Source organism: Trichomycterus rosablanca, chromosome 20 (assembly GCF_030014385.1).
Source record: "Trichomycterus rosablanca isolate fTriRos1 chromosome 20, fTriRos1.hap1, whole genome shotgun sequence".
In the NCBI taxonomy this organism is placed as follows: Eukaryota; Metazoa; Chordata; class Actinopteri; order Siluriformes; family Trichomycteridae; genus Trichomycterus; species Trichomycterus rosablanca.
Window position 1 is genome coordinate 26,900,467 of NC_086007.1, and position 15,571 is coordinate 26,916,037.

At 47.2% G+C, this 15,571-nt stretch overlaps 1 protein-coding gene across 3 annotated transcripts in view; it reads right to left on the reverse strand.

Moving 5' to 3' along the window:
• Positions 1–2,320: 2,320 nt before the first annotated feature.
• The window catches only part of wu:fb16f03 (eukaryotic translation initiation factor 4 gamma 1), a 35,805-nt gene continuing 22,554 nt past the window's right edge, over positions 2,321–15,571 (reverse strand). For all 3 annotated transcript variants that reach the window (XM_063016422.1, XM_063016423.1, XM_063016424.1), the window contains 16 exons: positions 14,749–14,895; positions 14,381–14,617; positions 13,042–13,146; positions 11,213–11,506; positions 8,663–8,774; positions 8,418–8,535; positions 7,932–8,140; positions 7,722–7,843; positions 7,420–7,592; positions 7,103–7,228; positions 6,933–7,014; positions 6,724–6,822; positions 5,083–5,226; positions 4,751–4,832; positions 4,492–4,632; positions 2,321–3,474 (listed from right to left, as the gene is read on the reverse strand). In XM_063016422.1, the coding sequence (XP_062872492.1) occupies positions 3,293–3,474; positions 4,492–4,632; positions 4,751–4,832; positions 5,083–5,226; positions 6,724–6,822; positions 6,933–7,014; positions 7,103–7,228; positions 7,420–7,592; positions 7,722–7,843; positions 7,932–8,140; positions 8,418–8,535; positions 8,663–8,774; positions 11,213–11,506; positions 13,042–13,146; positions 14,381–14,617; positions 14,749–14,895 (2,373 nt within the window). In that variant the 3' untranslated portion in view covers positions 2,321–3,292. The remainder of the gene's footprint in view (positions 3,475–4,491; positions 4,633–4,750; positions 4,833–5,082; positions 5,227–6,723; positions 6,823–6,932; positions 7,015–7,102; positions 7,229–7,419; positions 7,593–7,721; positions 7,844–7,931; positions 8,141–8,417; positions 8,536–8,662; positions 8,775–11,212; positions 11,507–13,041; positions 13,147–14,380; positions 14,618–14,748; positions 14,896–15,571) is intronic.

The following is a 15,571-nucleotide window of genomic DNA, read 5'->3' on the forward strand; positions in this document are numbered from 1 at the left end:
GCTAAAATGTAAAATGTTTAACCTCAAATAAATGTGTACTGTTGTGTACGATGGTAAAGAAAACAAATAAAATCAAAAAGATTTCTGTACCAGTCAAAAGTTTGGACACACCTTCTCTTCAGTGGTTTTTCTTGATTATTTTTATTTTCTACATTGTAGATTAATAATGAAGACGTCCAAACTATGAAGGAACACACATGGAATTATATAGTGAACAAAAAAAGTGTTAAACAAACCAGAATATGTTTTATATTTTACCAACTCTACCTCTGCACAGCACAACTGATGGTCTCAAACACATTAAAAAACGCAAGAAATTCCAGAAATTAACTCTAGACGAGGCACAAACATTAATTGAAAACCGTTCCAGGTGGCACCTCATGAAGCTGGTTGAGAAAATGCCAAAAAGTGTGCAAAGCTGTCATCAGAGCAAAAGATGGCTACTTTAAAGAATATAAAATATAAAACATATTCTGGTTTGTTTAACACTTTATTGTTTACTACATAATTCCATGAGTTCCTTCATAGTTTGGACGTCTTCATTATTAATCTACAATGTTGAAATTTACTTTTGACTGGTACTGTATATTGGACTGTTAGTGCTGCTCTTTTACCCCTTTTCCACCAAAAGAACCATGGTTCTGGTTCTTGAACTGGTTCTGTTCAGGTTTCTTTGAACCTTGGTGTTTCGTAGAGAACCGACCCGCGTTTCCACCAGGTTTTTGGGAACCAAGCCTGCGATTAACTGTGGGGATTTGTGCTGCCGTTACAGATGTTCGTTTCTATGTAAAACGCATGGATCAGCTGTTGGTGATAATTAGACGTAGACGTGTTCGTCTCAGTTGTTGTTTTCTTTAGTTCATCATGTGAGAAGCGTTTTGCGCTTCGCTCTCACCGCGACCCTCGGCACAAATAGCCGCTCTTGCTCAGCGCTCGACTCCAGCGATAAAACGTCACTAAAGTTCCACGACACGAACAAACATCTGTGTGAAATAACCATCAAGCCTAGTCGAACAGCTCCACATGTATCTGTGTCTAACTGGATTTACTTCACGTGTGCTGGTTCTGAATCCACAAAAAGCTTCAACTAAATAAAGAGTAACGTGACAATGTACTAAAAGTACCACACAGGAACTAAAATCTCTGTTATTACTGGTTATAAGCGCTCTGTACTGGTTATAATGTCTCATATGAAAGCACCCAAACCTCGACACTGACACGCCCACATGATGTCACGGTTCGCGCTGAAAAAACCCAGTATTCTGTGGTGCCAGATTAGAACCCTAGTTCTCTTTTCCGGTGGAAACACGCGAAACCGGTTCAAAATCAAGTTCGCGAACCGGAACGGAGCCGGATCCGCGCCGGTGGAAAAGTGGTACAAGGGTACTTGATTTTGAACCAGTTCCACGTGTTTCATACGAAAAAAAGAGGTTCCAGAGAGATAACTAGGGTTCTAATCTGGCATCACAGAATACTGGGTTTTTCAGCGCGAACCGTGACATCATGTGGGCGTGTCAGTGTCGAGGTTTGGGTGCTTTCACATGAGAAGCTGCTAAACCACGTTTGTGATTATAACCAGTAACAGAGTAATTGAGTGTTTGTGTGGTACTGTTAGTACATTCAGCCACGTTACTCTTTATTTAGTTGAAGCTTTTTGTGGATTCAGAACCTGGAGCTGCAGAACCAGCACACGTGAAGTAAATCCAGTTAAACACAGATACATGTGGAGCTGTTAGACTGGGTTTGATGGTTATTTCACACAGATGTTTGTTCGTGTCGTGGAACTTTAGTGACGTTTCATCGCTGCAGTCGAGCGCTGAGCAAATCGGTTATTTGCGCCGAGGGTCGCGGTGAGAGCGAAGCACAAAACGCTTCACAAATCACCGACAGCGGATCGATGCTTTTTAAATACAAACGAACATCTGTAACAGCAGCACAAATCCCCACAGATAATCTACACGCTCCGCTTTGTCGTGTTGATGACGCAGGCTTGGTTCCTAAACACTGGTGGAAACGAGGGTCTGTTCTCCACAAAACACCTGAACAGAACCGGTTCAAGAACCAGAACCAGGGTTCTCTTGGTGGAAAAGCGCTATCCGTGTCTGTGCTGTTAAGTCTGTTGATCCGAACATCTTTTAAATTTTTTTTTTTATTTTCAACTAAAGTCGTGAAATTAAATATTAATAAAGCAAAGCTTGAGTTTGAAACAAACTAAAGTCGGTCATCAGTAAACGTAAAGAGGATAATTATAGCGGCCGGGCAGCTAATTCAACCATCAGAATAAATACAGAAAACACAAAGAAAGAAGAAAGAAATGACATGTCATTAAAGTTAGCATTTTATTATTGAAAAAAAAAAATAAAACAAAGAAATAAACCCTCAAAAAAAACCTAAATATTTACAGGTCTCTTCTGAAATGCGTTACAGGAGCAGAAAAGGCCTTTTACCATTTTTAAAAATACTTTAAACTTTTTAAAGTCGATCTATCATTTATTTTTTTGCGTCAGGCCTAATAACGATTGCATTTTACGAAACGTGCAAGCCAGCGGGTTCAGGAACCCTCCCCCCCCGTCCACTCCGTCTGATTTTTTATGTTTTTGAAGTCTTCTTTCTTTTGCAAGTGGACGAAGGTTAAAAAAAACAAACAAAACAAAGTCCAGGGTGGCACTCGGCGCCCCCTCAGCAGCAGCAAGGAGGTCAAAAGTCCACGATCCGCCTCCTGTTTAGTAAGTAGAGCCAGCCGGAAGCAATTCGCAACCCCCCCAACCCCCCCGTTCTGAACCGCCCTGAATACAGCTCTGGATTTATTACATTTTATTGACGGTTAATTAATGAAGAAAATCATAAAGCAAGAAAAAACACACACACACACACACACACACACACACACACACACACACACACACACACACACACACACACACAGAATTTCATTCATTCGTCCATTAATAAACAGGCTGTGAACGTAAAATTCGAAGGATTCTCAAAAATATAGAGCTCTGAGCAGCTTTCTATGATCGCACTCGCATTACTGTGACATCATAAGCCGAGCGTCGCGGCTGTATTTGTGACGTCACAGCGCACAGAAGTAATAACGGAACAAAGTCTCCTCCTCCTCCTCCCGGCTTCTTGATCCTCTCGGTACAAAGTCATCCAGAATTTTCATCCAAAAAACAAAACAAACTCGCACGAGTGAAAAATGAAACTGAAACCGAATCGAACTTCTCTCGTCCTCCTGAACTCCGATTCTCTCCTCGACTGTAAAACGTCTGTGAGTAGTGTCGGCGGCGCTCTAACCGTTATCCGATTCGTCCTCGGCTTCTCGTAACCAGGTGAAAAAGGCGGTGACGGATTTGAGGGCCACGCCCTTGCCCTGCTGCTCGGCCGGGTCTTTGCTGGACTCCCACTTGTAGAATCCTTCCTCCTTGATGATGTCCTCGTCGTAGAGCACGTCGAAATACATCCGCAACAAGTCTGTAGAGGAGAAAAGAGGAGAAGGCAGGTAGTACAAGTCCTTTTTAACCCCAAACTGTTAGTACAAATTCTTCAATCCTCATACTGTTAGTACAAGTTCATTTTACCCCATGGAGTCCCGTTTTACCCCATACAGTTAGTACAAGTCCTCTTTAGACCATACTGTAAGTACAAGTCCTTTTTACGCTATAATAATAGTACAAATCCTATTTGACCCCAGATCGTTAGTACAAGTCCTCATAAAGTCCCGTTTTACCCCATACAGTTAGTACACGTCTTCTTTACATCATACTGTAAGTACAAGTCCTCTTGTACTCTATACAGTTAGTACAAGTCCTCCAATCCTCATACTGGTAGTACAAGTCCCATTTTACCCCAAACTCATAGTACAAGTCTTTTTTTAACTCCATATAGTTAGTACAGGTCCTACAGTCTTCATACTGTTACTACAAGTCCATTTTATTAGTAAAATGTTAGTACGAGTCCCTTTTTTTACCCCATACTGTTAGTACAAGTTCTCCAGTCTTCATTCCGTTAGTATATGTAATCTTTTACTCCATGCTGTTAGTACAAGTCCTCTTTATCCCATACAGTTAGTTAGTACAAATCCTCTTTTACTCTATACTGTTAGTACAAGTCCTTCAGTCACCATACAGTTAACACAAGTCCTCTTTTAGCCTATAGAGTTAGTACAAGTCCTCCAAAACTCCCCAAACCTTCATACTGATATACACACAGATCTTGTGGGTGATATGCATGTTGGATAACTTTGTTCCTTGTGCTTTTATATGCAGCAACACCAGCTATAAGAAAGGGGGCAATTACTTTTTCACATAAGTCTATTATCTAAGTGAAATCCATTCACTTAGAACGTAAGTCCTGGGACTAAGAGGGTCAGGAGCCCGACAGTGGCTTCTCGGCAGAGCTGGGATTGGAACCCTTAACACTCGGAGCTACACACACACACGCGCACACACACACACACACACACACACGCACACACGCACACACACTTACTAGGTGGTTGCTCCATCTTCACCATGAGGCTCTGTAGTGCATAGAGAGCCTGCAGCTCCTTCTCCTCGTCCTTAATGTAGCGATGCAGCAGCTTGGCCCTCTGGGTAATCTCCTTAGGGTCGACTTTGTATGGGTTCTCGCCTACACACACACACGCGCACGCACGGCACACACACACACACACACGATTACAAATTTGTAAAAAAAAAAAAAAAATAACAAGCATTTTTGCTTGTAGCTGCTGTTGACAGTCACTCACAGATGATGGCAGCCTGACACACCGAGGTCATCAGAGCTCGAACAAAAGCGTTCGACGACGTCTCCTGCTCGTCCAGGTTCGCCTACGAGACACGAGATTAAACAAAATGTTTACAGGGGCGTCCAGATCCCCCACCCCCCAGTTTCCCCCCCACATATTTCCCCCGATCTAATCTTGGACACCCGGCCAGGTCGACAGCACAGTCTGGGATTCAACCTCGAGATCTTCAGACTAAGAATGACTCCATAAAAATACCACGATTGGGACCAGTCGGGTCACCAGCAGTCTCACACAAATAAACAAACAGACAGAGGATCAGAAGAGTTCGGTACCTCCACCCAGTTGTAGATTTGCTGATCATCAGCTTTGTCCTGCAGCAGATAGTCCAGCTGTTCGGAGATCTCCTCTGGACCTAGAGTTTTCCTACTGCTGCTGCCAGCCTTCATGCCCTCCTCGCCCAGAGTGAACGCCACGCCCTACACACACACACAGCACAAGGTTCAGTTCTTGTGTCCGGGTGGAAGACAAAGTAGGAGACTTGTGTAGAACAGGGTGGAACAGAGCGATGGGTAAAACAGGGAGCGAACTGAGGGGCTCAGGGTGGAATGAAGCAAGGGGTACAGAAGGGAATGGGTACAGGGTGGAACAAATGGAGAGGAAACAGGGTGGAAGAGAAGGTTTCAAAAGAAACAGGATGGGGGAAAAAAAGAGGGGCTATGTGTGGAATGAGTTGAAAGAAAGAGGGGATCAGGATGGAACAGGGTGTAAAAAACAAAGGGGCTATGGGTGAAACAGGGTAAATGAAAGAAAGGATCAGCATGGAATGAAACAAGGGGTACAGAATGGAATAGATACAGAGGCTCAGGGTGGACGAGAGAGTTTCATGTACATAGCAAGGGTGGGACAAGGTGGAAGAGAGAGGGGTACATGGAACAGGGTGGAACAAATAAAGGGGCTAAAGTTGAAATAGCGCGATGGGGCTCAGGGTACAACAAAGAGGGCTCAAGGTGGAACAAACAAAGTGGAAGAAAGAGGGGTTCAGGGTGGAACAAAAACAGGGGCTCTGGGTGGAACAGGGTACAAGAAAAAGAGGGGTTCCGGGTGGAACAGGGTGAAAGCAAGAAGGGGTTCAAAGTGAGGGGCTCAGGGTGGAACAGAGCAAAGAGATCAAGGGGATCAGGATAGAACAAGCGAGGGGGTCCAGGGAATCAAAGTGGAACAGAGCGAGGGGATTAGGGTAGAACAGAACGAGGGGGTTGAGGGGATCAGGGTGGAACAGAGTGAGGGGGTCAAAGGGATCAGGGTGGAATAAAGCAATGGGGTCCAGGGAATCAAAGTGGAACAGAGCAAGGAGATCAGAGTGAAACAGAGCAAGGGGGTCGAGAGGATCAGGGTGGAACAGAGCGAGGGGGTAGAGGGTATCAGGGTGGAACAAAGCGAGGGGGTTGAGGGGATCAGGGTGGAACAGAGCAAAGGCGACCAGGGAATCAAAGTGAAACAGACTGAGGGGGTAGACGGGATCAGGGTGGAACAGAGCGAGGGGGTCCAGGGAATCAAGGTAGAACAAAACGAGGGGATCGAGGGGCTCAGGGTGGAACAGAGCAAAGAGATCAAGGGGATCAGGATAGAACAGAGCGAGGGGGTAGACGGGATCAGGGTAGAACAGAGCGAGGGGGTCGAGTGAATCAGGGTAGAACAGAGTGAAAGGGGTAAAGGGGATCAGGGTGGAACAGAGCAAAGAGATCAAGGGGATCGGACCAGAACAGAGCGAGGGGATAAGGGTGAAACAGAGCAGGGGGGGGGGGGGGGTCGAGGGAATCAGGGTGGAAAAAGAATCAGGGTGGAAAATATCAAGGGTCTCAGGGTGGAAAAACGAGAGGCTCAAGGGTAGAATGAACCGAGGGGCTCAGGGTGGAACACTAGAAGGGACTGAAGGTAGTTTGGGGTTAAATAAAGCAGATTTTCGATCGAACCTTCTCGGTTACAAACTTGTTGACGTCTTCGTCTTGCGGCAGGAAGTCCTTCCAGCTAAGCCCCGCCTCCCTCCACATGCCTCCTACCTTCTTATGGCTCTAACGAGAGAGAAAGAAGAGCGATCAGCGTCTCACACACACACACACACACACACACACACACACACACACACACACACACACACACACACACACACACGAATACGTACCATTCCTTTACAGAGCAGGTCGAGGATGTGAGCCAGCAGATCTCCGGCTTTGTCGATGGGTACCAGCGGCTTAGCCACCTCCCTGCAGGACATCACACGATTCAATACGACACACGTACGCACGGTGACCGCGCCCTCCCCAACACACACCCGGGTGCCGTGCGACCCACCTGAAGAGCGCGCCCATGGGGATGCCACCCTCGTGCAGCATGGGCACGATCAGCTCGGCCAGGTAGACCCAGATGTGGGGCACGTCGATGGCCATGTCCTCGGCCACCTCCAGGACCTCCATCAGCCTGCGCGCGCACACGCACACACACACACACCAAAACATAATCGATCAATATACAGAGTACAGAGATCAGACGCTCGCTATAGCAACCTTACAAACCGGGCATGGTTCAAGGTTGCCAGCTTTTACGCCACAATAATAGCTGGTCAACAATAGTCCACCACCTTGACCGAACAACATTTTGAGCGTCCTCACCCTTTGTAGTACTGCTGTGAGGAGAGCGTTCCTGCTTTAACCAGGTGATGCAATAACAATCCCATGTGCTCCCTGGTGATGGTGCTGCGCTCCAGCGTGGACTCGATACCCGTCCTCACGAACACGTTCAGTATCGATGGGCAGTTCAGCTCCGCCACGCACTGCAGCGCCTCCTACGGGACGGGACGGGACGAGAGCGAACGTGTATATGTCAACGTCCTGAATCGAACACTAAGCTGGTGATGGTAGTGTGTGTGTGTGTGTGTGTGTGTGTGTGTGTGTGTGTGTGTGTGTGTGTGTACCTTCATGTCATTGATGTGTAAATACTCCTCAATGATGGCGGTGGATTTCTTCTCCAGCTCCTCGAGGCCGAGAGCAGGTTTGGACGGCGCGGGCGGGAGTGCAGACGCGGGTTCTCGCCTCACTGCATCAAATATAAATAAATAAATAAATAAATACCACACGAACACCCGGGACAACGTACGTCAACAAACGTGGAACTAGACGCTCACCGTCGTCTTTGCTGTGCTCTCGGTGTCGTTCCCGCTCTCTCGGACGCTCGTCGCTCATGCTGGCGACCCGCCGCACCGCCTCGGCCGGCCGCTGCTCCCACCCGTCCTTGTCTCTGCTGAAGCTGCGCTTGGTGATGGCGGGTCGGTTCCGGTCCGGACCGCCCTCGAGACGGTCGCCTCGGTCGGCGCGGTCTCTACTCGAGCTGTTCCTGTTAGTGCGGGGTAAGCGAAACGAGAAAACCAAGCCGAGTCACGGTTTAGTGTCCTAACATATATATAGACAGCCAAAAGTATGTAGACACTACAAGTTCCCTGAACAGACAGTAGGGGTCGCTATTGCGGCGGGATTCACTAACTTGTACTAACTCGCTAGCCTGGTCAGGTGTATCTAACAGACCTCCATTAGGATAAACAATTCAGGGATTCATAAAAATCCTAAATCTAGGTGTCTACATAGCTGAAAAGAAGAGAATGGTGAACACTCACCTCTGAGGGACTCTCCGGTCACTGTCGATGTTGGAGGAGGAGGAGGAGGATGATGATGACGAAGACTGCTGGAGGGCTGAGAATCGATTCAGTGTGCTCGGACGACCAGGATCTTGAGCTGCACACCAGAAAGACGGATCTTGGTCAGGAGTAAAATAAAAGGTTCTCTCCAGAGATGGAAGAACTTGTTGGATGGACCACAGGACTCATTTAGATGCTGTTCAGACTGTTCACACACAACTCACCGCTCTCACTGGGTTTAGCACCAGAACCGCCACTGCTCCCTTTGCCCCAGCTACCCCATGATCCTTTACCCCCGGGTGCTAGAAGCTGGTTGTTGAAGTCCATCGCTCCAGGCTACAAAATCAGAGTTAGAGAAAAGATTAACTGTATAGAACCTGTGTGCTCGATTAAGACACAGATCCCAAATACGTTTGGAAGTTTTTTTTTTTAGCATGTTCATCACCCAAACTTGTACAGATACTGAAATCTGTAGTACTGATGCACCAGGAAACGCAGCAGCAACACGCAAATAACTGTTTGGTTAGATTCTACTGTACAATGCGCAAAGCTGAAGGTAAAAACACCGCATCACTGAGTAATGCGATCATTTATACACTTAAAGTGCAAAATTAATCCTATCTAATGAAAACAAACAGCATATTTTGGTCAGATGTCCAGTTAGGAAGCCAAAACACTATTTGGAACAGTTTGGCCAGAGAGAATTTGCATATAATTGCTTCAAACATGATAGAACAGGGCACTCGGGTGGCACAGATCTTAAATTCTCAAGTTTGGATCTATCTGAGGGAAGGAGGGATCGCGGCGTGTTAATTAATTAGGACTATTTTTTTTAGAGATGGGACGATCGATCGGCTACGAATCGGTATCGGCCGATTTTTAATCAAAATATGCTATCGGCGATGGGCGATATCTCCTAAAAGTAGCCGATCCGATCGTGTGATCTATAAAAGATCACGTTAAGTTAACAGCTCAGTGGATCGATCCAGACTTTGAGCTACGAAGCGCCAACCATCACATCACCATTCATCAACCATCGTACAGAAACCATCGTGAAAGCTCTTACGATGTAATTTTGCTGATTGTAATATTTACTTTAAAAAGATAATTCGACCCGGTCACATCTGAGTGGATTCTATCAGCACGTTATATAAACTCCTGGTTCACTTTGGTAAATCGTGAGCGGTTCTTACTTGTGATGTAGATGAGAACAGAAAACGTTACAGAGCCAATCCGAGGCAAAAGTTTATTCATTATCAAATTCGTTAGTTCAGGATCATCTGCTGAACTTTTAGGATCAGAAAACTTTTAGCTCCTTAGACGGAACGAGTCTGACTCGGTTACAGATCTGTGGTAATAACAGTGTAATGAAGCTTTATAATGTAAGAGAGTCACACAGAATGTTCTGTAGTAGCTGGTGTTTATTTAAAACCACGACATTTAATTAATAACAGTAAACACGGAGAGATAACCGAGAAGAGAAACTTACGCTTCACATAAAAACGAATCGACTCATGAATCAATGAATCACTTATAGCGATACTGTGAACAAAGCGTCTCTTCTAAAGGCACAAACACACACACACACACACACACACACACAAACACACAAACACACACACACACACACACACACACACACACACACACACACACACACTACTCCAGTCTATCTTCACTGTGAGGCTCTTTTTAAGTTTATTTACTGCTAATCCCCCCCCGATCGGAATCGGCTATCGGACGATGTCCCTGAAAGGAGATCGGAATCGGTGCCAAAAACCCCGATCGGTCCATCTCTACTATTTTTCTATCGATTAATCTATAGACTATTTTAGCAACTAGGTCGACCAATCGTGGCAGCCCTATAATTAATAGCAATGCACAACACCAGATGCGATATGGTTCTCCGTTACCCCTTTTCCACCAAAAAAAAACCACGGTTCTTGAACTGGTTCCGTTCAGGTTTCTCTGAACCTCGGTGTTCTGTAGAGAACCGACGCGCGTTTCCACCAGTTTCTGAGAAGCATGCCGCGTCATCAGCGGTGGGCGTCACTTAACGAAAGTACAGAGCGGTAATAACACGGCGGAGCGTGTAGATCATGTGCGAGCGTTTGCGCTGCTGTCACAGATGTTTGTTTTTATGTAAAAAGCATCGATCAGTTGTCGTTTTCTGTAGTTCATTGACGCGAGAAGCGTTTTGCGCTTCGGTTTCACCGCGACTCTCGGCACAAATAGCCGGTTTGCTCAGCGCTCGACTCGAGCGGTGAAAGAGCACTAAAGTTCCACAACACGAACATCCATCTGTGTGAAATAACCACCAGATCTACTCTAAAATACCACGTGTATCTGTGTTTAGCTGGATTTACATCACGTGTGTTTATGCAGCTCGGAGAGTTGAAAAAGAGTTCATCTTTTTAAAGGCGCTTTGAAAATATCAGCGGCAAACTGGCTCGAAATGTGATCAGGTGAAGTTTAAAAGATAAAGATGCAGCATTAAGCTCATTGTTGCTGTCGCTATGCTGTACAGCATGACACGCCCACAGACGGACGTCACGGTTCGGGCTGAATAACCCAGAATTCTGTGGTGCCAGATCGGCCCGCTAGTTCCCTCTCTGGAACCTCTTTTTTTCCGGTGGAAACACGCGGAACCGGTTCAAAGTCAAGTTCGGGAACCGGTTCGGGCCCCGTGCCGCGTCGGTGGAAAAGGGGTACGAGAGGATCCGTCCTTCTAATGAGCTGAACACATTCACTAGCGCACGATGACGGATTCATACCTTCGTGATCTTGCTGAGGCGGCTGGGATCGATGGGACGGTTCTTGGTGGAAATGGGTACCGTGTTCCAGCCATCGTCCGGCGGAGCTCCGCGGTGTGGGCCGGGACCTCCACCCCGGGGTCCGAGCGTCACGCCTCCGCCTCCGCCACCTCCTACCCCGCCTCGAGAATCTTTCTTGGACAGGAGCTGCTGCTGGACCTTGGTCTGTTCGCGCTGCTCCTCCAGCTCGGCATCCTTGTGGATCTGCTCGATGGTCTTGGGCCCCTGGTCTCCTCGTCTGGGGACCCAGTTATTCTGAAAGAGAAGGAAAGGTTCAATGAGGAAAAAATTTAATTTGTTTGCCAGTGTGAGTGGCACAAAGATACAAAAAAAGTACCAACATGCTCCCCCTTGTGGAGAAACTTCTACCTGACTAGAAGACCGATTTGGTCCAGGATCATCAAGGTGCTTAAAATTTGAGCTAAAGCGATGAAGCACTGATCCAGAAATCCAGAGAGCTTTGGGAAGCTCAGTCATTATGTAAAGTTAATATATAGAACTTATATTTAATTTATAATATTCCATGCATTATTCTTCATCTAAACATATCCAATTCCCCACATCTCCACCTGTCAGAGATCAGCATCAGGTACAGACTGACACGCACTTCTCGCTGTTATTCATTATCTCTGTGTAGCACCTCAACCAGCCAGCAGAGGCCGCAATTGCGGCAGTAATGATTTACATTTACAACCTGAAGCATGTGCAATACATTTTTAAGTGTTATTTTTTATATATTTTCCATTTTTTATGTATTTATAGACACTTTTAAATCTCTATATTCTTGAAAGCTGCTGTTACATCGCAAATTTCCCCCTGTGGGATAATAAATGGCTATTTGATCTCATCTTATCTGATTAGAAATCCATAATGTTGTTTATTTATTTTTATAGATAGTGTTAAGTAAAGTAGTTTATTTCGTTTTCATCAACCGCTTTAGCCTGGTCAGGGTTGCAGGTGGTCCGGTTCCACCGGGAAACACCGGACAGGGCGCCGATCCACCACAGCGTTTGTGAATGTGAATGATCCATTTAAAAAAGGGGTCGAATACTTCTTTCCTCTCTCTGTATTCTCTCTCAGTGCTACATGCAGTCATTGACCTCAAAGAAGAAGCAGTGTGTAATTCTCCGTACTCGCCCACACCCTCCGCCCTCCCTCGAACTTCTGCAGAAACGAAACTCTGCCATTTTCCTGGAAGCTCTGAAGGGGCGGGTGAGCTTTCGTGCAAGCTGGCACTGAGCTCGGCCGCTTGGACACAAGCGACGACTGGAGGGACAAAAGTATGCGGACACCTGATCCCATCAAAATAATCGTCTGCTAAGACTGCTTAAAAGATTCTGGAGTGTGTTGGTGGGGATTTGTGCCTCCTTAGTGTTCGGTCACAGGGACACGGTCATGATGAAATAGCGAAGGCCCGTCCCTAGACTAAAGCCACAAAGTTGGAGGATGGGTGTGGCTGAAACACCACAAGCCAATAATTATGAAATGTCCACATACTTACATAGTAGTAAGCAGTAATTAAGCAGTTTAGGGAAGGCCCTTAGCTGCGTTCCTGTGCAGAGGTCACAAAGGTCCACACAGACAAGATCTGGTAGTCTGCACGGAGCCCTAAGCTCAACCTAACTGAAAACCTCTGGGATGATTTGACTTCATGGGCACGAATTCCCACAGACACACCAAGCTCAGAGGAGGAGGAATCCGATTGGCTTATGGCGCAGCGTGACCCTATTTTGGGAGTCTACGAGGGGGTCTATGAGGCTTCACACACACACACACACACACTAACACACCTGTCGCAGGTCGAACACGTCCTGCAGCATGAAGCGAATCCTGGAGGAGGTCTTCCTCTCCTTGATGATCTTCTCCATCTGGTTGAAATACTGATTCATTCTGGGCTGCAGACAGACGAAGAGGGAGAGGAGGAAAATCCGTCATCATGGAACTCAAACTATAAATACACTCGGGAAGGACCTTCCCATTCCGGCAGTACTGAGACTCACATAGAGACATAGACAGTTAAGCAGAGGAGTAGTGGCTGTTACAGCATCAAGAAAAGTGAAAGACAGGGGAGGGGTCATATTTACGCCCATGGTTTCGGAACAGGACGGCCGATATGCCTAATATGCAACACTAGTGCACCAAGGCGCCCCATAAATAATGCCAATCGATGCCATGCCAGGGTGGCGCGTCGGTTTGATGCGTCTGATATGCGCTTCTTGGACGCCGGAGACAGGTGAGGCACGTGATAGGCCAGGGTGGGGCTGTGCACATGGCAAGGGAATCGGAAATGACTAAACTGTGTAAAAAAGGGGAAATGCCAAAGCTGGTAATACGACACACCTGGAGCCAAGAGTGTTAAGGGCCTCGCTCAAGGGCCCAACAGTGGCAACGTGTTAGAGCTAAGATTCGAACCCTCAACCTTTCGATTGATAGCCCAAAGCTCCACCTACTAGGCTAGACGGTAGGTAGAGTAGAGAGCAGAGAGTCAAGTTGACAGACAACCAATAAAAGCTAAGGGCACACCTGGAGCCGAGAGGGTTAGGGGCCTTGCTCAAGGGCCCAACAGTTAGAGCTGTGTTAGAGCTAAGATTCGAACCCTCAACCTTTCGATTCTCTATCCACCAGGCTACCACAGTCCCACTGACAGTAGAGGGCGGAGTCAAGTGGACAGACAACAAATAAAAGCTAAAGGCACACCGGGAGCTGAGAGGGTTAGGGGCCTCGCTCAAGGGCCCAACAGTGGCAGTGTTAGAGCCAAGATTCGAACCCTCAACCTTTCGATTGATAGCCCAAAGCTCCACCTACTAGGCTAGACGATAGGTAGAGTAGAGGGCGGAGAGTCAGGTGGACAGACGGCCAATAAAAGCAAAAGGCACACGTGGAACCGAGAGTGTTAAGGGCCTCGCAAGGGCCCAACGGTGGCAACGAGTTAGAGCTAAGATTCGAACCCTCAACCTTTCGATTGATAGCCCAAAGCTCCACCTACTAGGCGCTCACAGTCCCACTGACAGTAGAGGGCAGAGAGTCAGGTGGACAGACAACCCAAAGACTTATGGGCACAGAGACGAACAACAGATGGGAAGACAGACAGAAACAGTGTGTGTGTGTGTGTGCGTGTGCGTGTGTTACCCTGGCCCTCTCGAAGTCCAGATCCTTGCCGATGGTGGACAGCAGCCTACACAGGCACTCCAGACTCTCCTCGTCGTGGTTCTTCAGAAGCTTGACCACACAGTCGTGCATGATGGTCTCGGTCAGCATCTTCAGCTTGAACAGCTCGCCGATGAACTTGATGTTGCCGAGCGAGCGCCGCCGCGCCGCGTCCTTCGCTACCTCCAGCTCCTCCCTCAGCCGCTGGCGCTCCTCCTCCTACGGGAACGTGGGTAAATGTGTCATAAAAAAAAAAAAAAAAAGGAGACTGGGTCAGACTTTGGGTCAGACTTTGGGTCACAACGCGACGATCCTAAAGCTGGAACCGGAGGAAGGAAGCGGGCGCGTACCCCCGGCGCGGCGTCCAGCTCTTTCTGCTTCTTCTCGAACGCCACGTCGTCGTCTTTGTCCTTCTCGAACTCTTTCTGGCAGTGGTTCAGCAGCAGCTTTCGGAAATTCACCGACACTCCGGGTTTATCCGACGTAGGCACTTTCAACTGAAGGGACAGGCCGAGAGAAAACCTGGTTTAGAAACGGCAACAAGCTTCACTGACCTGTAATAAGGGTTTACACTGGCACCTATTGCAATTATTGCATTTTTGGGGGGGGGGCTCGTACCAGCCTGGCACTGGCCGAGGAGAGCTCTGACTATCACGCGTCATCAGGACACGTGCCAGTGACAGAGCCGCATCACGTACCGTAACACTTCTTATCCTAATCTAAAAGATTAAATCACTAAATCAATTATTCAGCAGCAATTAAGCCGACCGTGCCCGTCCTGTTGGACGCCCGGTCAGGTTGACCGCACCACACGGGATTTAAACATGACCGATCGAGACCTGACGGCTCGTTTAACCCTTTGGCAACACATCTGGTCAACTCGAGTCCAAACGAAAAGCCTCGTCAAATGAGGTCAAGGTGCTGCACGGTCCAGCCAATCTCCTGACTGGAATCCATTCAGGATTAAATTGCAAATTAGTTACGAATGACCCTGGTGCCAACCTCAGGCATGGACCAACTGTGCCCGACCGAGATTTATTGACTGATTGATTAGTTTTTTAGCGCCGTACCGACACACTGGGGTCTTTTATACGGCGATACTCAAGTTGCTTCTTCACTTTGTGTCATTTAAAACGAATTATAAAAGATGTTTTAGATTTAAATATGTAAAAA